This window comes from Melanaphis sacchari, unplaced genomic scaffold, assembly GCF_002803265.2.
Source record: "Melanaphis sacchari strain LSU unplaced genomic scaffold, SCAv2.0 Contig9_pilon_pilon, whole genome shotgun sequence".
Taxonomy (NCBI): Eukaryota; Metazoa; Arthropoda; class Insecta; order Hemiptera; family Aphididae; genus Melanaphis; species Melanaphis sacchari.
Window position 1 is genome coordinate 2,240,859 of NW_020271711.1, and position 23,775 is coordinate 2,264,633.

Genomic DNA, 23,775 nt, shown 5'->3' on the forward strand with positions numbered 1-23,775 from the left:
GTTTACGTTACCATGGCTCTCAAGGTCAAAAATGTAATAATTTGTAATCTATAAAAAAAAAATTAGAATCTAACCAGGGTTCCGGGAAACAGCGATTTGAGTTACGAATGCCAGAGTAATGTAACCCCTGCGTTACTACCATTAAATAATTAAAATTAAAATTTGATAATCGTTGGCAGCATTCAATAACCACGTTATGTTACATTATTCAAGTAGTGAAATTAATAGATTAACATATTTATACAGACTGTTTCAAAAATATGTTTACCACAAAATTTATAATGACGATATATTTATAAAAAAACATTTTAAGAATAACGATTATTCTTTTGCAAGAGAAAAATATTTTTAATTCCACCCATTTTATTTTTTAGTAGTTTGTCCAAGTCCCGAAAAAGTGACGAAAGAAAATATTTGTGTGCACAATTCACGTGGTTTTTATTAACTTGATGTTCGCAATAAGTATTTTGATAACAAAACCTGTGTCCGCAATAAATTATTATGTTATAAATTAATTATAATATTAGCTTGAACAATTCGTCTAAGATTAGTATGTATTATATAGCCTAATTTTTTATATAATCAGTGTTTATATTTAAAAGCATTGCCTTTTATACAAATATTTTACAGGTTCAACTCGCTTTCTTAATTCATTGTTATAATATACTAACTTATGTGTTTTTGTCTGTTTAATCGATAATAACAAAGTAACAAAAGTTTTAGTTTTATTTTCAAGTTTCGTCATATTATAGTCATTCATAGTGATGACCAAAACTATGAATTTTTATTTTGTAAAATAATTGCATCAGAAAAACACAATAATGGATAAATACAAACTCAAAACACAGAAATTACAACAAATATATCATTTCGACGAACATAATATTGAGAAAATATGTACAAGCTTAGAAAACGGTATGCATTATTACTTTTATTATTTACCTAATAAAAGTTGGGCAGGTAGGTAAATTATATTATAAATTTAGAACAAAATATTTATTATATTATTATTTTTTACAGCAGATTAAGTTAAATAGGTATATAACTATATATAAGTATAAAGTAGATTTTTATTATTATTCATTTACGTATAATCAAAACCAGTAAATATAAATATACATGTTTATTTTAAATAAAACAATTTAAAAACATACCAATTAATAAATTTGGATTTTAATTTAATCTATTTATTTTTACCGACTTCTAAAATAATCAAATAATTAGTAAATTGTAATTATATTCATTAGATTGATAAAACCACGAGACAGTAGTGTCAGTAAACTATAATAGAGCATATAAATAAATTCGATTGAGCATAAAATATTTTGAGCGACGTTGCTAAATTTAAACCAACAATTTTGAATTATTTTCACGTATCTTTTTACTATTCACACGGTATTTACTCACAGTATACAATTATACATAATGTCCAATTATCGAAAATGTGATTGATCAGTAAATTGGTATTGCAATAATATATTCGCTTAAATAATCACAATGTTAACTGTATCACGAATACTTATTGTTATAAATGCGACGAACTTATTTAAACATTAGACACTGATCAAATATACACTTTGCCCATTAACGCTATTAAAATATTAAATAAGTAGCTCTAAGTAGTTCCCTAATAATTAGAGAAATAATTCAGTATAAGTAATAAGTGTTCGAACACCTATAGATAGTACCCTTAACGATTAAAGGCTGATTTAGTCACTTATCCCGATTATTAATTATTATTATTATTATTATTATTATTATTAACAGTTCATAAATATGTCACAAATGACCATGAAATCATGCATGATAAATGATACTTTTGAATTCTTATATTTATACGACATTTATACTACTATAGTTATTAAAATTAAAATGAGGACCAGGGTCCCACAAGTATTTTAGTTATTGTTAACTTTTTATCTTTTGTAAAAAAAATATATATGTTGTATTGTATTCTTGACTATTGATGTAGGGCATAGTCTATATTAATTCCCTTTATGACTTATATTTCGGCGGACGCAGGAACATAGCCAGACATTTTCCATAAGGGGGTCGACATTTTTTAGCCTCTTTCTATTTTTTGTACCTCCCTACCACTTCTCTTTTTATTATACAATGTCTATAAAAATAATACTAAATTTCACAAAGTATTGTCTGTATTCCGGTTAAGAATAATAAATAGAGATACCATTACCAATTAGTATGAAAAATTAATTATAATATTATCGATTAAGTTAATCAAAATTTCATGAATAAAAGTATTAATTAATTAAAATAATGTAGTCATAAAATGGTAAATAATAAAAGTCCAAAAATAGATATATATATGTATATAGTCGTACTACCTCCTATGTTATAAATTATAATATTATACTTTATACAGATAGTTTAAGTGCTGACATTAACAATATGCATATTATAATGCAATAAAACACTAATGATAATAATCATTTTATTAATAAAAATAAATAAAATAGGTACTTAAATTTATTGACAATATTATACAGAGAATAAAATGTCTTAAAAATGTAAAATATGTAGTACCTAACATTTGTCTATTAATTAATATATGGAATAACATCTACCTACTGGCTACTACCTAATGCTAGAATATTCAAAATTACATTAATGCATTATTAACATTGATTATTAATTAATAAGGAAATAATTACAATAATTAGTAAATATAAAATGTAGATAAATAAGATTTTGGTAGGTAAAATTCATCCGAAGTATCTATGTATAATTATCGTACTTACCTCTCGGTTCTCAAGTTTTTTTTTATTATTAAAATAATTTATTAAAGTTCTCTTAATTATTATATCGTGCCTTTTTAACTACTACGGTCTCCAATACTGCGTAGTTTGAATGAATCAATACTCAAACTCAATAGAGAATAGATAATGTTATATTGCTATTTTGTTAAGCAAGTTTATCATATTATATAGGTTCACTATTGTAATGTTGTCTGTAGTTGTATTCATTTATGTACGTTCGATAACCGTATTTGAAATTTAATCTAATATATATGTTATTTTCTTACTTTTATCTCAAATTCTCGAGTGACAAATATTTATAAAATAAAATCTTAGAATTAAATTTTTATTATATGATCATTAATTATATGGAGTAATATAATATATATATATATTATATATATATACATATATACATAGGATTCGAGACGATTAAATGCCATAATATTTAAAATATTTAAAAATAAAATCAAAGAGGCCAGTTTGGGGCCACTGACTTTTCTTAGAGCGCCCCCAAGAACCTCCCCTTGACGACGTGCCTGAGCGGACGCTTTTGAATATTATATTTAGAACTATAATTACCGGCCACTAAACCTCGGCCAAATTAAAGGTTTATTCTATTTCTAATGAATGTGTTTAATAAATTATTTATAAGTATTTTAAATTTTTATTTATAATTCAGAAATTGAAATCATGAAAGTAGTCAAAATTCAAAATCAGCCATTTAAGACCTCCGACGTTCAGTACTTCAAATCTGCATTGTATGAAACTGAAACCAATACTCTTTTAGAATTACCGTCTTTGGCACCATCTACCAAGAATATTTCAAACATAACACAAAACGAGGTTTGTATATGAGATGGTATAATTTATGATAAATAGTAATCGTGTAAGCATCAAACGTCTTAAAATAAAATATATATCTAGGTATTTAATTCCATGCCATTCATATTTTAAATTTCAAAGTATAATATTTAAAGATTGTAATATCTATCCTAATATTCTTAGCGTAAGTATGTAGCATAAGTATATAGGTCTATCTTATATATTAATATATAACATGTATACATTAAATATAACATAATAATAAATAATGTCAATAATGATATATTGATGTATATTGCCTATTCAAATACGGCAAAAGTTAGAATAATTCTAATTTAAGTTTTCTCAATAACTAGTAAGCCATTTGTAATTACTTTTAGAAAGTGTGATATGATAATTTGTAGGTTCAGCCATTTTCATTTATTTATATTGAGTATTCTAAAGTTTACATCTCAGTTATAAATTCCCAATTTTAGCACTATTCCTGCAGTATATTTTATTATTTATATAGATACTTTTGAAATTTTAATCTTTTTTAGTTTTTTTTTGATAAATATTGATCAAATTTTTATTTGTTAGTTAGAAAACTTGAATATTAAGTACAAAGTTCTTCATAAATTGTTCTAATAACAAATTTAAATTACCAAAAGTAATATTATTCACAACATTTGTTAAAGGCGTTTGAAATTAAGATGTTGACAAAATTTAAATAAAAATAATGATTTTATTTAATATTTTTTGTAACTTAAAAAATTTTGATCGTAGAAATTTGAAAAATTATAATTTTACTTAAATTATTTTATTTTATTATTATACACTATTGTTACTCATTGTACAATATAATTAAGGCCCCGGTGCAATAACGGAATAAGTCCATTTTTCAAAACGTTCAAAAAACAAAACACTATCTATAAAATTAGTAAATGAACCAAAAATTGAAAATGTGATGTTATTATTTTTATTAGAATAAGATACATCACTCAAACAAATTATGTTTGGTTTGAATTTTATATTTATGATAATATTTATAAAAATTAAAAAACTATTATGATTACATTTTCAATGGTCGTAAATCGTAATAACTGGATACGTCCAATTTTGTTTTTGGATGTATTTGGTTATTTCAACCAACTAACCAACAAAATATTTTACTATATTCAATAGATAATAATACGTTCACTATTATTATTATGTATGTACAACAATACTTAAAAATCACCAAAAAAACTATATCAGATGACTCCATAAAACAATATAATATATTATAACAAAATTACTTTTTATTTTATTCTAATGCTATGTAAAAAAAATACAATTCTTTATAACTGGCTACTGCTACCAATATAAAATCAAAATTTGTATAAAAGCATTGGGCGCAAAAACTAGTAGGTACGTCTGGACGCATTCAGTTTTGTGCCCAATGAAAAAAAAAACAGATATATACTGTTTCAATGGATGCGTCCGAACGTATCTGTTTATTGCACAACAGAAATTAAAAAAATAGTTTTTATCATTTTATTTCAATATTATTCATTAAATTTATTCGGTTTTTGCACCCATCAATAGAGATTTTTCTTCTGAATATTTCTATATCAAAAAACGATTTTTGAAAAATGTGGACGTTTATCTGGTTATTGCAACGGGGCCTTCAATTTTCAAAATATGTAAATTATTTTTAAGTTGAATATCTAGGTTTTTTCACATTGCGCTAAGATCCCTATGTTAGTGATGATGACTCACAATTATAAATGATAAAAACTATTAATATTAAATATTTTATAAAAATTTACCTATATAATTTTTTATAGTACAGTAGAACCTCGATTATCTGAACTAACTGGGACCGCACCTAGTTCGGATACGCAAAAGTTCGGGTGTTGGAAATTTAAAAAAAAACCCAATTAATAAATTTTTAAAACACAGTTAAATATTTTATATCATATATTTATTGTTATTATTATTAAAATTGTATTACATAAATTACATTATTAGAAATACATTACATACATGGGAACATATTATGTTAATTATAATTTTTGACAAACAAAATTACGAGTGCTTTAACGAGTTCTAAAATTCGGATAACAGAATGTTCGGATAATCAAGGTTCTACTGTACCTATAAACGTTAGTTCAGTATACCTAATAACTAATTGAAAAAATATAAAATATATACCTATCCTTAAAAAAAGAGTGACAAACTGTTTCCCCTCTCTCGATTTTTATTTTTTTATGCAACGATATATACTTGAATTTAAATTTAATACAATTATTAGTCGTTACAATAACCAATACATTACCGAGCTATATTCGAAATCATTCCTTTAAAAATATGAGCAGACTAATGATTTTTTTTTCATTATGCCAAACTGTCAATATTTCAAAATAGGCAATATAATATGTATTCTTTTATTTCATCATAATTGTGGCTTTTTAAGCAATTTTTGCTGATAAAATTTCCAAGTACAATGAAAAATATTAAACAACTAATATACATACATACATTGATGAAATAATTTGGTTATAATTATTCAATAATATTTATTTTAAAACAGCAAAGACTTTTATCTGATGATAATTAAAAATTATTTAGTGATATTGTATTCGATACCGATTTTTTGGAATGATTCTGTGATTAAAATGCATTTATATTATCATAGTATTATAGGTATTATATGGATATGAAATATTATATTATATAACAATAGTCAATATCAATTTATTATTATTATATACATATATCATAATGCTCGTATAATAATGTAGATAACAGCCAACAGTTATTTATATATAGATATAGGTAAATAGGCAATATATTATTATTATAAATTAAGGAAATACTGATTTTTCATAACTGAATATGTACGTTGATTGATTTATTGGTTTACTAAAGAATTCATCCAACAAATCGGGGTTGGTGTGGTAGAACATAAGTATTGTCATAATTCCATATAAATACGTAACAGGCTCAGTAAGCGAGACATTTTTACCTTTATATTTATATAAATAAATATTAATTAAGACTTGTTATAAACTTATAATCAATACACTAAGTAATGAAAAATGTATAAGTTCTTTTAATACTGTAAAATGTATAGAAACACAAGAACAATATTAAAATGTAAAAATGCTACAAAAAAAAAAAAAAAAAAAGTGGGCAAACATATTATACAATTATATCTACACTTAGATTTACACTTCATAAATTATAATTGATATAAAGCTCTCATTTGTTCATTGGTTCCTCAAATTTTTTAATACGAATCTGTTATTCGGGTTATTTCCGTGGTAACTGATACTATCCTAAATGCTTGAAAGTTCATCGAAGGTTTCTGCACTTTACTTCTATTTTTCATAAAACGTATCGCAATTTATCTAGCATCACTTTACTGACTGTATAAATACTGGGAAAATCTAACCTCTGATTTCTTTACAAACATTTTTCAGGTAAAACCTGCTTTTTATAATCCTGTTGGATGAGACTATTTGAATAGCTATTTTAGTTTTTATTCGAATTTTTGTACAACTTTAATTTTAAATAATTATTTTTCGTGATTAAAAAACAATTATCAGTGACACTATTTTTATATTTTACTACACACAATGATATTTTCAAAATATTTAGATTAATATTAAGGCATTTTAAGCTATTGCTTATTTCTATCACTAACGACACAAAACTATTATCACTTTTTTACGGTAAATTGATGTATTTTATTAATATTCCATTGTTCATAAAACAAATATCCTATTATATAAAAATTAATAAATTAGTAAAAGTAATATTTTCGGAAAATTAATTCAACCTGCTGTATTAGTAAAATAAATTACTTTAATATCAGTAATATAAATAGACAACAAAATATCATTGTAATAAAGGTTAATAATGTATACTGTAACCGCTTAAAATCGTTTTTCGTTGTATACAACGATTCATAATTGAATTCAAATTTAACACATCCGTTATAGACTACCATAACTTACTTATTAATAAGGTTTGTATACTTTATAGACCCGATAACTAATGTATCCAATCGAGCAAGTTTCTCGATTTTTTTTTTATTATAATTTTTTAATTACATACATTTAAAAATTAAAGTTTTTAATTTTCTTCAAAAACTCAAGACATAATAGTTAGTATTAATATACAATTATAAGACTAGAAATCATATAATAAACATATTTTAGAACATATATAACATATAGCTCAAAAAGTAACAACTAGATTCAATTCATTACAAAAAAAAAAATTGAAATTTAAAGCATTTTTACTGTTTCAAAAGGGGATGATATTGATATATATATAAATACCACATCTTAATAAAACGTATGTTTATCATTAGATTAAATTATTTTAACTTTAATTTGTGTATAATTTTGATTTTAGATACCAAAAACTACTAAATATTTGTTATCTGATGCTGTACAAACTTCAAGACATTTTCAAAGAACACAACACACACAAACAGAAGCAATCACTTTAAAAGTAGGCAATGATTTACAATTTTTTAATTTCAAATTGTATTCACATACATAACAGGTTTTTAAATTATATTTCATATCGTTATTAGTCCGAATGAATATTAACTATCATTGCATACTAGTATAGATAAATAAATTATTTTAATTTATTTAGGACCAGTCAAATATTGCATCTGTATGGATACTTCAAAAAGAAATCGGTAACAATACGTCAATGGAAAAAATCCAAAGTTAGTATTTAGCTAGGAACTATAATTACAATAGTTATTGTATACTTTTATGTGTTAAGCATCCATTGATGAATCTTATGACGAGAAATATTTCAGTGAAACATAAAGTTATAAAGATGTTGCTTATTATGCCATTCGTTTGTGCTGGTTTGAACTTTTAATATCGTCGTTTGTGCTCTACCCATTCCCGAGATGTGTAATTTTAAAAATTGGGGCCTAAAATTTGCCTTCAGCTATTTCTTTTTGTAAAAAAATTATTTTGTATTGCCAGCTATCAAATAATAACTGCTCGCTTAAAAATACATTAATTGAGTATTGACATTTCGTGCTAAATCACAAATTAATATTTTTCATAAATTCATTAGCTTTATAGGTCTAATATTTGCATGTTATCTTTTAAATAATTGTAAAAATAAATTGAGTGAATTTCTATTTCAGAAAATATTAAGATTAATTTATGTATACCAAAATCTGCAGGTTACAGTTAAAATAACGTAATATTTATCACAAATTTGAAAAAAAAAATAAAGTTAAAAGCGAAATTAAAATGTATAAAAATATGCTAGTATGTAGAAAATTAATAGTACCTACTTATAAATATTTAGCAAAGTGTCAAATTTCTATAAATATTGTTTTTAATTTGTAACATAAACAAAAAACAAAAAACATTTTTTTTTTTTTTGTTCATAATTTATAATTTTATATAAAAAATATTTATTTGAATAATTGAAATATTTTAGAAATCATACCAAACAACAATTTCAAAAAAATGTTATTTATAACTGACCGAATTGTGACATCAAACAATTTTTCCAAAAAACAGATTGAATTCATAACACAACACTCAAGTGACAGTATGAAAATTAATCACACAAGTCATTAGTGCTTTATACTTAAATTAATTTTAATTTATTTATAGAACTGAATGCAATGTCTTACCGTTATACGTTAGAAGAAATATTACAATTTTCAAACGATAAATTATCGAATTTTTCGGTCTCTTCGTTCGTATGGAATACTATAAATGAAGTAAGTATACAATACATGAGTCATGGATATGAATGTGCAATAAACTTATGACCATAACAATTTAATAATAATAAATTATATATTTGGACAAGAAATAGATTCTATAAAAGCAGATACCTATATATATTTTAAAAGCTGATCACCGTAGTAGGAATTAAATCTGATTTTTTTTTATTGTTCTATTATAGTAAAAAGACCATCTCATGTTGCTTACAGAATATTTAAAAAATTTAAATGTGATGATTTAAAGGTTGTTAGCGATATTATTATTCTTTAAACAATGTCTTGAGTAGAACGTTTTAAGGACATTTTAAGGATCTAAGTTAGGCGCCATTGGACATTAGGATATTTAGATGATTCAAGAATATCTTGTGTATGTTTTGAAATATAGGTATAATAATATTATTAAAATAGAGTGTTTTAGTAATATCTTGTATTATTCCTTTTTTCTAGAATATATACAGAATAGGATCCAATTTATCCTATACGCATACTTTAAATTTATAATTAAGGGATAATAATACAACATTAATAAAATAAAAGTTCGGCATTTTTTACAGTAATATTGTAAATACTATTATGTCCTATGGGTATATTATAATATTTATTATTAAATTCTACAATATCGTTATTAGCTCTTAAAAATACATAGAAGATAAAACGGTCTGAATAAATTCATGTTATAAATAGCAGAATATTATAAAAAATATAATTATAATATTTTTTCAATGGAATAATTGTGATTAGAATAGCTTAGAATAGCTTAGACTATTATAATATATACCTAGGTAATAATAATAATGCGTAACGTCGAAAAGTTTTAAATACCTATAATATTCTTAAAATATATAAATATATCTCACCACAAATGAATAAATTGATTTAAATAATTACGATACGTATATTTTTTAACATTAAAATAGGTGTTTAATTCTATATTATTGGTGTTTAGGAGATTTTGGCAGTAGGATACGGCAAATGGAACGACGAACCGAACGGTTTTAAAGGCGCTATTTGTTGTTGGTCACTAAAGAATCCAGTTTATCCGGAAAGAATGTACGAGTTTAATAAACCTATTACTTGCCTTGATTTCTCAAAAACCAACGCTAACGTTCTTGTCGCCGGTAGTCACGGAGGATACGTATACATATTGGACATAGTCCAAGAAACCTGCGATCCAGTGATAGTCAATGAGTAAATTATAGTTTTTTTCTATGTTTAGTTATATATATATATATATTATTAACAATAACACAAAATAATTTTATAATTAGACATATAAATAGCGTATAGATAATGACGTAATAACATATTCTGTTTAAAAACCAGTACTATCTACAAACAAGAGATACTCGAAAATAGGTACCTACTCACAACTTGAACGATTTAAATTTATCAACTTTAGTTAATTCAATCGATCTGAAAATAAATACATAAATATTATATAATAGGTGCTAATTGTGTATGTATTAATAAAGTGGTCCGCACAAAAACCAAGCCATTTGGAAAATTTCCGATTTCTTAACAGGTATTCCAAACCTATTAAACCACCTCAAGAGACATAATTTCGATTCCTTGTGGAGTTTTCAAATTAAATAAATTTATATTTTGTTTTCGATCTCTAATAATTTTTTTTTAAACACTATTATTACTATAGTAAGCCTGCTATACTGGGGACGAATTGGCGAATTTTTTCGACCCGGGAAATATGAATCATACTGGCCCATTCACAGAAAATGTAACTCTCTCCTCTCCTCCCCTCACCCAAAAAAGTGCATAATTTTACTTAAACTTCAAAATTTGTTTAGTTTCACCCTTAAATTAGTACTACCGCCTACCTATAACAGTTTTGGGTTAGATAAGGTTAATCTGTTCTAACTTGATATTTTAAAATTTTAAATATTTTTAAAAAATATCCTTAAATATTTTGTAATAATAGACTTTCAATTTAAACTTTCATTTAATGTTCTAATCCTTTCATTTAAATATTAAATAATTTTTTTTATTTTTCGAACTGTTCATAACACATCGTTTTGTTCTTACTTTATAATAAAAATTGACAGTTTTTTCTTCAATAATCAACTTTTAGTTTTTTTATTGGATAATTAAATTAATAATAATTACATTTTTAATACAAAAATATATTATTATTGAAATTTCATTATTAAGTACATGCACGTTAATAACTAAGTTTTATACGAAGCAATTTACCTACTCGTTTTTCAATTGTTCAATTATTTGATCAGAATCTATATTACTCAAAATATCTTTATTTGAAGCCATAAGCATAAAAGCTTCTAATTTATCTTTATTCATAGTATTCCTCAAGCAAATATTAATTATTTTTAAAATTAAAAACAAGCGTTCACAAGCCCCCTAATTGATAAATAAATATTAAAGCAAATAAGTTTAGTGCGCAATATATAATAAATAAATAACATTTAAGCTAAAGTAATAAAAATATTTAAAGCATTACCTGGGTTGAAGGAAGCGTGAGTGGATACTTATAAGTTATAATCTAATGTTAATTATTCATATGCATCACTATACAAAGCTTAAATTTCATTATTACATTAAAGTAGTATAAATTGTACATACTTTTTTTCATTACAAGAGTTTTTGAAAATATTCGCATCATCGTCTTAGTTTTCATCACTCAGAGCTATCATTATTAATATACGATTCAACCGATTCAGGTAATGATATTTTTAACTTATTCCAACTAGAGGTAAAATTTAATAACTTTGACTGTAAGCTATCCATTCTATCCAATGTAATAATTTAAGTTTTATGGTAAGTGCATTTAAAGAATTTGGTGGCAACCGATTTTTAAAGTCATCAAACTGAATTTGTGATAAACATATTAAGTCCATGTTTATTTGATTAATTTTTTATGAATCTTTTTCCATGCTTTCCATCACTTTATTCGTCATATTATTATGTATTTCTGCAGTAAATTTTTTAAATGGATCAACTATTGAGTCATCTTTTGTTAACTTTTCAAACGCTTTTTTTTCTTAATCTCAATTTTGGTAACTTTGTTTTAATAGTAATGTTTAACTCTACTTCATTTTTGTCAATGAATGATTCCAGTTTATTATTTTAAATTGATTTTTTACACTAAGTACAACTGACTCGGTAACTTATAAAAGTAAAAATTTCAAAATCAAAATACATACAAAAAATAATCATTAGATATTATTTATAGCCGTGTATGTAACTAACTAAATTCTACCATAGATCTTATCTCTATCTTAGTCCGTGGCTAACTATTACACAATATTATATTATAAATTTTTTTTAATATTGTTAATTTATTATTTAATTCATATTATTGAAATTATTATCATAGTAAACAGTATATTTAAAGGATAAAATAAAGGAATTTGTCGTTTATTGTAGTAACTCTTTCGGGGCCAGTAATAGTATGAATGTACCAATAAGTATCAAAATAATACCTTCATATTTAATTTTTAATGTTTTACGCTTCTTATTATACAAAAATATAATTTTTTTTTTTTTTGTTGTATAGCGGTCCTTATAAGAATTGGTCCTACCTGCTACTGCATTTTCTGTAAATCAAGTATTAATTTTGATAATTATATTTATTAATTATAGAAAACACTTACAAAACTTTCCTATATGGAGTGTTGTATCGTTTCTACAAAAAAGTTATACATCAGAAGACGAATTTATACTGTCCGTTGATGGCAATGGATCAGTACGAAAATGGTCAAGCGGTGCTTCCAAGATTTACAACACAGGTGAATAACTAACAATTAATGGCATATATAAATATATTATTTGTAGTTGGCGATATCATTACTCATTAGAGCATATAGGTAGAACATTCATTCTCGTTGAACATTTATAGCAGTTATAGGCGAATTCACCAAAGAACTAGATTAATTTTTGGCAAAAAACAATTATTGTATAAACAGGGGAAAGGGTGATTTTTATTTTATCAATGATAAAACTATAATAGTGCATACTTTGGTTTTATCACACTGCAAATGTGCCCGTGGTATTTTCAAACACAACAATTTGAACGGGTTAATTTCCAAACTGAGTGTGCTAAACACACCTAAGACCTTTCTCCAAATTGTGTATATATATAAATAAAATTTTATTAAATAAATAGTAAAAGTTTACATGGAATGTAGATAAGTATGTTGTATGTACCTAACATTATATGATGTCCCGTTGTTGGAAAATGATGATCGCTTCACCTCTCTACAACAGACCACATAACTAGATCTCTAGCTTTCAACAAATGTTATATTATAAAAAGCTTATAAAACATGTAAATTTAATGATTTTATTGTAAAATTGATTTCAGAACAAATGTCGTTAATATACTGTGGAATCCGAAACGATGCCGCAAAACCCAACAAATCTGACCATTCAACGATCGTACAAAATATGTCAGGAACGGTCATATCGTTTCATCCAACTAATAAAAGTACATACTACATTGGAACTAAAGTTGGTTTCGTCGTACAGGTATTTTTATAATGGATTTCCAATACATAGTATAGTACACAGTAATGGTAAAATTAGTAATTTACCCATTTCACCACTACTGTCTAATAGCAAAGATTAGCCAATTTCCTCAGATTTAAAAAAAAAAAATTAAAAATACTACATTTTAAAATATTATGTGCATAAAATAGTATGATATATAATCATTTATTAAGTACCTACAAATTATATTTTTAAAATACAAAAAAATAACAATAAACTTTATTCTTTATTTAAATTTCAAATTAAAATCCCTATAAAATGTTCTTAATATATTTTTTAAATTGTTAAGTTATTTCAAGAATCTATAGTATTTATTCATTTTCGAGTACCTTCAAAGTACTTACTAGATCCAATATGCTACTAAAAATTATCCCTAGTTGAAAATCAAAACATTTTTACTGTTCTAAAAGATGATTACAGTCTATACTCAGTACACTCTACAAACATACATAAAAACACATCATTATCAAACTAATGGTTCATTGTTTTGATTAGAATCTAAAATGATGATATTGTAAATAATATTAAATTTGAAGAAACTATAGACAAAATACAAACACAGAAAAAAAATAGTTTTAAAACCACAATATAATATGATTAAATATACCTATAACTATTAATACAATTACAGTAGGTATTTATATTTTATGATTAAACATTTTAATCCTGAAAACAATTTAAAATATATGTTCAAAATGTTTATTTATTAATTGTTTTTATTTTTTAAGCTTTAGTGAGCAATACATTTTAACTTGTAAGCACACGAATATATTTATATATTTATCAGTTAAAAGTTTATAACTAATCGTCTCTCGACGTCTTGCAAACCGTAGTGTGTGTAATACTGTAATCAGATTTTAAGCATTTTGTTTTTTTTTTATTTTAAAGAGAAAAACTTTATTTGGGTCGCATTATACTTAGATTTTTGAATTAATTCCCCCCCCCCCAAAAAAAAAATTAAAAAAATACTGAAAAATGTGTGATATTTAGACGTTTTTTTTTAAGTAGACAGGCAATAAGTAATAACTATAGTAAATGTTGTTTTACACTTTTTATAGCAATTTATTGCTACATCAACGCATATACATACTACATTCTACACTCACATGTTATTTGAGCAGTATTTATAGGTACATCAAAATATTCAAACCTAATTTGTGAACGTAACACATCTATTTAACTATATCTATAATACCTAGGATTGTGTGTAATACACTAATAGATAGGTACTCGACAAATTATATTTTATCTCGGATTTCATATTGACGTTCATACTTTTATTAATTGTGTTTATCTTTCTCCGTCAATCTATTCAATATTTTATCGCGTACCTATTGTGCCATAGGATTAGATTTATAAAAATAAAATCTATGTTTGACAAAAAAACCAAGTTTTATACTTTAATCAGCAGGACTAGAATTAAATACGAAATATACTATAAAACATGCATTTTTCGCATTATTTTAATTGAAATATACAATAATATTAATTTTATTCCATCTATGCAATATTAAGTATTTTATCCAAAACATGCAAAAACATGCAAAATAAAAATACCACCATCTATCTCATCATGAGATGATTCGTGGACATTACTGACAAAATCAATAACAACCAGAAGTTACAAAAAAATATGCTGTTGTATACAAATCATAGCCCTGCTTATTAATGATCAGCTATTGATTTTACTTTATTACGTTGATTCTTGCTGCTGCTTATAGCCGATCGTTCAGATGGTTAACTAATTGTTTAAACCGTTTGAGTTTAACACACAAAATTATAGCTAGAGTTAGGATGTTGATGACTTTTGCATTTTTTTCCTTTTATTTTGTACAATGCTATCCTTGCTAAAAATTTGTTTCATGCTCCCTTGATGCAGAATATTCTAATTTTATTTTGCATTTTTTTGCTTTTTTAACTATAAATGCATTTTTTTGTTTTTTAACGTCATTTAACATTTTAAGTAATTTTTTCATCTTTTAGGGCATTTTTTGTACTTTTTATACAATGTGGGGCATTTTTCACAAATTATAGATTTTAGGGCAAATGTTATACAAAATATGTTACGCAAATATTTTTAATATAATTTTCTTTTATTTATATTTTACTTTTTAATTTATTTTTAATATTGAAATAAATTATTTAAATGCTTCTACTATTACACCCATTATTATACCCATATCTCTAATAAAAATTATTATTTATAAATAAGTTTTTTCACTTACTTAATTAGTATTTTAGATAACTTTTAAGGTCATTTTTTGAAGTTTTTAGGGCATTTTTGTGTGTTTTTTAGGTCATTTTTGTGTGTTTTTTAGGTCATCAAAATCCTAACTCTAATTATAGCTAAACGCCTACCTACACACTTTTGTCTTTAAAAATATAATGAAATGCATATAATATTTTTTTAAGAACACAGTCGACAGCTGCAATCAGTACGACAGAATTTTTGTGGCTCATAATGGTCCAGTTTACGGAATTAAATTTTCGCCGTTCTGCTCGAGTATTTTCATTACATACGGAGCTGACTGGCAAATTAAAATTTGGATGGAAAACGTCGACGTACCACTACTATCCTTATGTTATTGTGTACGTTATCATGCACGCTTCGTATTTCGTAAAATGATAAAATGATTATAAATTTACATAATGCCATATAGTTTCTGATATTATGTATCTACTTCCAAAGATAAAATGTACAAAGTATATTTAATCTATGGTACTTCATGTTTGTATGCAATTTTGTACACTTTTCAGAACGCTGTAGACGACGCCGACTGGTCGCCAATCAATTCAACAGTTATTGTCAGTGTGAGTGGCGCAGTCATATGTATTTGGGATTTTGCACGAAAAACGGTTGAGCCTGTCATGATGTTTACATGCAAGACAGGCGTACACTTCTCTCTGGTGAAATTTTCTAAACACGGTAATGTGAGTATTATTTGATTAATGGTAATCATGAACAAATAATAACATAGCTAAGTATTAATTGTGAGTTTTAGAATATTGTCACTGGTGATGTAAATGGCCAGGTTAGATGTTTTCACATCAGTAACATGCCTTCGCCGTCATTTCTTCAAGTAATGTTTTATATTATTAATGACTAATGAGTATATTAGATTTTAGGTACTTGCTTATTTTCTAATTATTTAACCTAGATATTAATTGAGAGACATATTTTTAAAACAAATTAATCGCTTGTTTTTTTTTTCAACATTTTGGAAAAATAGGAAAAAACTGCCTACTTTAGATGTTTTCAAACTATATTTTACATCTATGTACCTATACATTAATTAAAATTTATAAGAAAAATTATTTTATATAAAATTACTTTTTGAATTGCATCAAGTATAAACTATTAATTTAGAATTGAAATAATTATTTCCGAAAAAAAAAAAAATGTTTACGATTTTAATTTATAATTTTGTATTTTTATCAAATTAAAATTTTCAAAGTTCTATAATTATGAATTTGGTATATATAGTTTCTAATAGAAGATAATAAGTTTAAGAAATTTATTTAATATCAAAATTAAGACAATATTAGATATTATAAGACTTAGTGGCGCCGATGCCATCTAAAATGTCTATGACAAATATCTATAAAGACTAAAGAGTAGTTTTATCTACTACCCACTCCAACTCGTAAGAGATTAATTCCTTTTTAACAATTAATTATTAGCAACATTTTGACTATTTTGAGTCTCTTTTGATGAGGTAATTCGAAGCCTGGTTTTTACTAATTTCAAGCACGTGATGTCAACACTAAACCACTTAATTATCCATGATATTTGTCATAGTTGAACCATAAGGTCAGGATTTAAAATTAGATAGTATGTTATTTTATTAAAATTGTACTATAAATTGTATATACAACAATAAATTTCATTTTTGTTTCAGAAAAGTTCTATTCTAACAGCTCTAGAGAATATGATGTCATCAAATCATGAACTGGTTCAAATAATTAAAAAAACAATGATGATAAAATAGAAAAAACACACGGTAACTTTTTATTATTAAATAATTAAAAATTGTCTTATTTTTTTTATAAATTACCTACATTTTTACTTTTTAATAAATTAATATGAATTCTTTATTTGACCAAGATTTAACAGTTTTGAACAAACATTAAATGATAAACTTTATTATGTTTATAATCACCTGTATATTTTTATAATATACCTAAAATAAAATGTTTTTTTTCAGTGTAGCAGCCGATGTGCTAGTCTCAATTTAACAAAAAGGTAACCTTTAGTTGAAAAATTTCAAACTAGAAATATATCCTTAGTGTGTTTATTTAAACACATAAAATTATTCAAAGTGTTTTTATTTAAACAAAAAATTAAATAACAATTTTAAGTCCCAAAATACTCAATAATAGTTCAATATTTATATTTATTCAATCTATAAAAACACTATTTGACTCAATATTTTCTATGTATAAAAATATTATTTATTAAAAATTATTTCAAATCCAAATAATTTTTTTATTGAAAATTATTTTATAAGCCCAAAAATATAATATCTTTTATAAATTATCGAAAAGGTGCTAGTTTCAACTCTGAAATGTTACATCTGAATAGGGCTTTAAAATCTTTAAGTTCCTTTTGTCATTCTTTGATTAGAACTCCTGATGGCTAAACAATGGGATAAGTGCCAGTTTCGGCAATGTTGCGTTTTCAGTGGAATATCAAGACACGAGTATAATTTAATGAATATGATATCTATTGTGTTGAAATTTTATTATTTTAAAATAGACTGGCTAAATTTAGGTTTAATTTTAAATTTATTGATTCCTGGAACAATGGGACACGTGTCAATTTTATCATGTGTTTCTAACAGCGCTTGTCCCGTTCTTCGTCCGAGCGCTTCAATTCATTATGTGCATATATGTTTTTCATGCTAAAAATACTGTTTAGTTGTTGGAAACCAAATAAAAATGCACTTTTAATATTGAATAATGTGCTGAGCATGCCAGATTTTAATTAATATATTTTTTTAATTATGTTGTTCGTCAGTCTGTCGCTATATATTATATTCTACAGAGTATTAAAGCTCATAGTATTTGTGACACAATTATGATGATACTATTTGATAACACTAATAGTGGTAAGTATAGACTGCAAGCTTACAAGCGTATAAGCAAGAAATAAATCTGACTCAATAATAATTCACTTTACTATTTAGTTAAGAGATTACTTAGCTTGAGATAAATAACTTGTACATACTTGTTATGCTAAGCAAATGTTTGAATATTTTTAAATTTATTAATGTTTAAATATTAATTGAACTATTATGAATATGTACCATAACACTTGATTCACAACATTAAAATAGACTATATTTTGGATATAAAAATCTATAACAAAAATAAAAACTTTTCATTGATAAAATCGTATTGATTGATTTTTAATTTTGTTTAATTAATAATAAAATACTATAGTGAATATTGCCGAGTAGAATTCAATTATTATTATAAAAAAAAAATATGGGAATGATCTTAAGACAAATTATTTACAAAATAAATTAAACAAATAAATTAAGCTCTATTATATTTTCCCCAAATATGCAACATAAAAACGGATGCGATGAACAACAAAGACATCACTAACACGGGCACAGGTCCACTGAAAAATAAAAACAATTAAATCAATGGTGCATAAATATTACATATTAAGTTAACACTTGAATATAATGTATATTAAAAATAAAATGAGAAGTCAAATTTAAATCATTTAACGTGAATAAGCATGCTTTTGTAACATTTACATCAAAACTATGAATTAAAATCAATAAATAAAATATTATTGTAATTCAACAAATATTGTACCTGAGATTATGCAAAAAGCTGTTATTTTTGTTATATAAAGTTTCAATATTAAAAATGTTAGGAAAATGCTTACACTTTAATTCCAGGTGAGTCGTCTGTGTAAAAACGCCACATGCCTCCACTGCTAGTTCCAGTATTACGGTTTCTAACTGATGTAGTAGGTGCAGTAGTTTTTCTATAAAATAAATTACCTTTAGTAATATAGTAAAAAATAAAACATACACACAAACTATATGAATATTTAAAAGCCTATATTCTATCAAAGTTATCATGAGTAAAAAATTATTCAAGTTAAAAATAAACTAAAAAAAAAATTAATAAGTAATCTAACAATTAAAGCTTATTATTACCGTTGTCTAAGCACATTTCCGGCTGTTCTAGATGCACCTGGTTTAGATGGTGACCTGGGTCCACTATTAGTTGATTGCATTGCACTTGGATTTACAGGCTGAAAAATAAAACATGCATTTAGTTTCCTATTATTTCTTTAGATCATGTATAAAATACGTTCATAAGCCAAAACAAAGTTATTCTCGTAAAAATAAAAATGATCTTTTGCTGTTTAAATGCTGGTCAATTTTGGTAAGGAATATTTACTCAGACTATATTGGCTTGTCCAAATTAGGAAAAAAAATAAGCCAACATAAAAACTATAAAGAATTATTTAAAAAATGTTTATTTAACAACAATTGAGATACAGTTGTAGTTTTAAATAATTAATACAGTTGTACTTAGTTTTTATTCTCTATACACTGATGTTATTTTGTCAAATAATTATCTTATTTCCTACTCAACTCACATTTATCACAACTTTACAATATATAGAATTACACTGCATATAAACTTACAAACAATGAATAAATAGGCATCAATCATTTTAAGTTTTTTAATTGTATTAAGAACTATTTAACTATTTTAGCTATTGTTGCTTCATAAAACATTTTATTAGTACAAATCAATAATTTTTATCATATTTTTGTAAGTGGTTTAAACACCAATGTTCATATTTACTTAATAAGTATTTTTTAAATTTATTTTTGATATAAAATTTTATATTTGTTAATATATAACAAACTTAATAATAAATTGAATAATTATTTTTTTCACACTACTTAACTTAGCCCAATAAGTATATATTTTTAATGTAAAACATTGTTTTAAATTTGTTTTATTCACTTTAACATTTAGAATAATATTTTTGTTAACTAATTAAAACGAATAATTAAGTATATGTAGTAGGTAAATAAGTTTAAATATATTAATATTATTTTAAAATAAATACTAAGAAAATCAAAAAAGTATTTTTAATCATATGAATAATAATACATAATAAGTAAGTAGGTATATTGAAGTATAAATTAATGATCCAAAAATAATATGCCAAGATGTCTTGAAAACTATAAAAGGAGCACCAACTTCAAGATGCCTTAACCTGTGTTGTTTAAATGCACTTAAATTAATATCTTTAATTATATAAATTTATACTCCTAGGTATTTAAGACTTAACATACCTTTTAATTAGGTTATTATAGTTAATTAAATATAATAAGAAATTAAAAAAAAAAAAAACATTCCGAGAAAAACAAAAACTATAGTTTGATACCAAAAATATTGTGATTACATCGACTAATTGCATTTATAAGACTTAACTTGTTATCTTCTTAATTGATTATTTTTTTTTCATCATTTTATGTAAATGTGATTTATATTATATTGTTTTTATAAAATTTACAATTATAAATAAAATAAAATCATTTGTATTTTTAATTTATATTGCTTTATTTCAGTTGAAAATATAAAGATAGAACTATCAATACAATATACTCTAAGGAAAGTAATAAGTCAACCATTACTTAGCAAAATTTTAATAGGATATCAAACTTAAAAAGTCTCAGTTCTACAAACGTACAACACAGTTTATTTCAAAACAAGTTCAGCAGAACCAATTTTATGTTGTAAGTTTAAATATTAGAATAAATCGATCTATTATAAAACTTAAAGGTAGAGATGTTATCTAGAACATTTGATTTGAAAATAAATTATGCCTTACTGTGTAAAATATTAAGATTTCAATATGCTCACAACTCGCTTAATAATTTAAATATCAATAAGTGTATGAGATGCCCTAAATAATATTTATTCTTTTAATTTGATGATAAATCAATTTATTTTTTTATATAAAAGTTAAAACATAACATAAATTTGATTTTCCTGAATACATATTTGCTATTTTTAATGTAAATCAGACAGGAAACAATACATACTAGTTCAGCATACTCTTAAAAAAATATAACGACCTCATTGAAGAATTTTTTTATTTATTCATTAAGTGTATAACTAATACATTTAACATTAGTATTTATCATGATACATTTACTATTGTAACAAATTTACTAGAAAACCGTAAACTGTATTGGAAAAAAAGAATCTGCAGTAGGTACTTTCACTAGCGTTTATAATGGTACCTATATTGAGATGCTTCAGTATGGGTACTGAAAGTTATAGTTATGATTGAGTACACAGATTTTCCGAGTACAAATTAAATACACTAAAGCAGGGGTCGGCAAACTTTTTAACCACGCAGGCCATTTTTTTTTTCAATTGTTCATCAAGGGCCACATCAAAAAAAAAAAAATTACATATTATGATATAATACTTATAATTGTATTGCTATTATGAAACGGTTAGATTAGATTTTATTTATAAAGGAAAAAGAATTATATAATATTGAAAATTATATGAAAAAGTTATTGAACAAAAGTAAAACACAAAAATTAACCACCTTTGTGCGAGCCATCAAAAATTGCTTTGCGGGCCACATGCGGCCCGTGGGTTGCCGACCCCTGCACTAAAGCTTAAAATAAAACTGGTTATAACTCAACCAACTACAGAATAGAAATTACTACGTGAAGCTGGGTATTCCTATTCAAAATCGTTTCATTTCTCCGCCATAACATTTTTCTCTTAATAACTATTATAAACAATGATGTGCGTACAGTAAATACATGACCAAAGAAGCAACATGCGCGAAAAAGCCTAGACAGAGTCAGGAACCATCTAGGACAAGTTTCGTGTTCCTGTCGACCGCTTCTCACGGAAAACTCGAACGTGCCGATCGCGACGGTCGACAGTTGAAAAAATGATGCGCGGAGAAATAGGCGATAATGGGAAATCCGTCTGGGCCCAAAAACAATATTATAAAAATCTATACACTCACCATTTTTACGGTTGTCGTTGGATTGATTCAAAAACGGCGAAAACTTTTTGACTGGCGACGGCGGCTGACGGACGTAAAATGTATTGTGAAGACGTGACAGACGTGTAGAAATATCTGAACGGTAAATTCGTGTCGCGTCCGGTCTGGTACAGCGCTACGTGTATGCAGTCAGCTGCGGGTCGCGGGACAGTACACGTTGTCACGAACGCGATTATGCGATGCGGTGGCGTGCGTTGGCATCATGGAGGTAAGAGTGGACGCGTGGAGTCCGACGGAGACCGACTGGCCGACGGTACGCGGTTAGTAAACGGTCGCCGGCGAACACGGGGATCCGTATAACAATATGAATTAGGTATATCATAATATCTATAGAATATATTAAAATAAATAAAAAAAAGGTAGTATTTTACCTCGTATTTTATTACAGTAGTGGCCATTACTATCACTGAACAGTGAACGGTGAATAATATAATATATTATAATTGAGTTATTGAATGTAAGAAACTTAGGTACTTAGATAGGTAGCTACTTACCTATAGCCTATAGGTACCTATTGGAAAGTGGAAAGGCTGGCGGGCGTTGAACAAGCAAAGTTAATTTTGACTATAAGCTACACAACGAATCGCTATTTTATAAAGTAACTTCTAATTAAATAAGTTAAATCTATTCTACGATACCTACTACACTCGTATCATACAACACTCATTATTTTGAAACCTATTGTAATAATTTAAAAAAATATTTTTTTACATAATTTCCAGTCAAAATAAAACAATCGTTCTAAATTTTAGATTTTTATCTTTTTAAATAACAAGATACATTTTTTATTTTTTATTCCGAAGCACAATGTTTTTTTAAAGTATTTTGATACATAAAAATCGAAA

At 25.1% G+C, this 23,775-nt stretch overlaps 2 protein-coding genes across 2 annotated transcripts; one reads left to right on the plus strand and one right to left on the minus strand.

Moving 5' to 3' along the window:
• Positions 1-751: 751 nt before the first annotated feature.
• Positions 752-18,158, plus strand: LOC112603250 (WD repeat-containing protein 78-like). The gene is made up of 14 exons (XM_025351750.1): positions 752-915; positions 3,439-3,602; positions 7,968-8,066; positions 8,217-8,292; positions 9,033-9,146; positions 9,212-9,321; positions 10,274-10,515; positions 12,940-13,085; positions 13,661-13,824; positions 16,258-16,434; positions 16,603-16,776; positions 16,848-16,925; positions 17,745-17,846; positions 18,051-18,158. Exons 1-13 carry the CDS (start codon positions 822-824, stop codon positions 17,832-17,834), a joined length of 1,728 nt encoding a protein of 575 aa, XP_025207535.1. The 5' UTR covers positions 752-821; the 3' UTR covers positions 17,835-17,846; positions 18,051-18,158.
• A 1,212-nt stretch (positions 18,159-19,370) lies between these two features.
• LOC112603249 (protein transport protein Sec61 subunit beta) lies at positions 19,371-23,056 on the minus strand. Its single transcript, XM_025351749.1, has 4 exons — positions 22,892-23,056; positions 20,025-20,122; positions 19,748-19,849; positions 19,371-19,471 (listed from the first exon to the last, which is right to left on the minus strand). The coding sequence occupies exons 1-4, from the start codon at positions 22,892-22,894 to the stop codon at positions 19,384-19,386; spliced, it is 291 nt and encodes a 96-aa protein (XP_025207534.1). The 5' UTR covers positions 22,895-23,056; the 3' UTR covers positions 19,371-19,383.
• Positions 23,057-23,775: the final 719 nt, after the last annotated feature.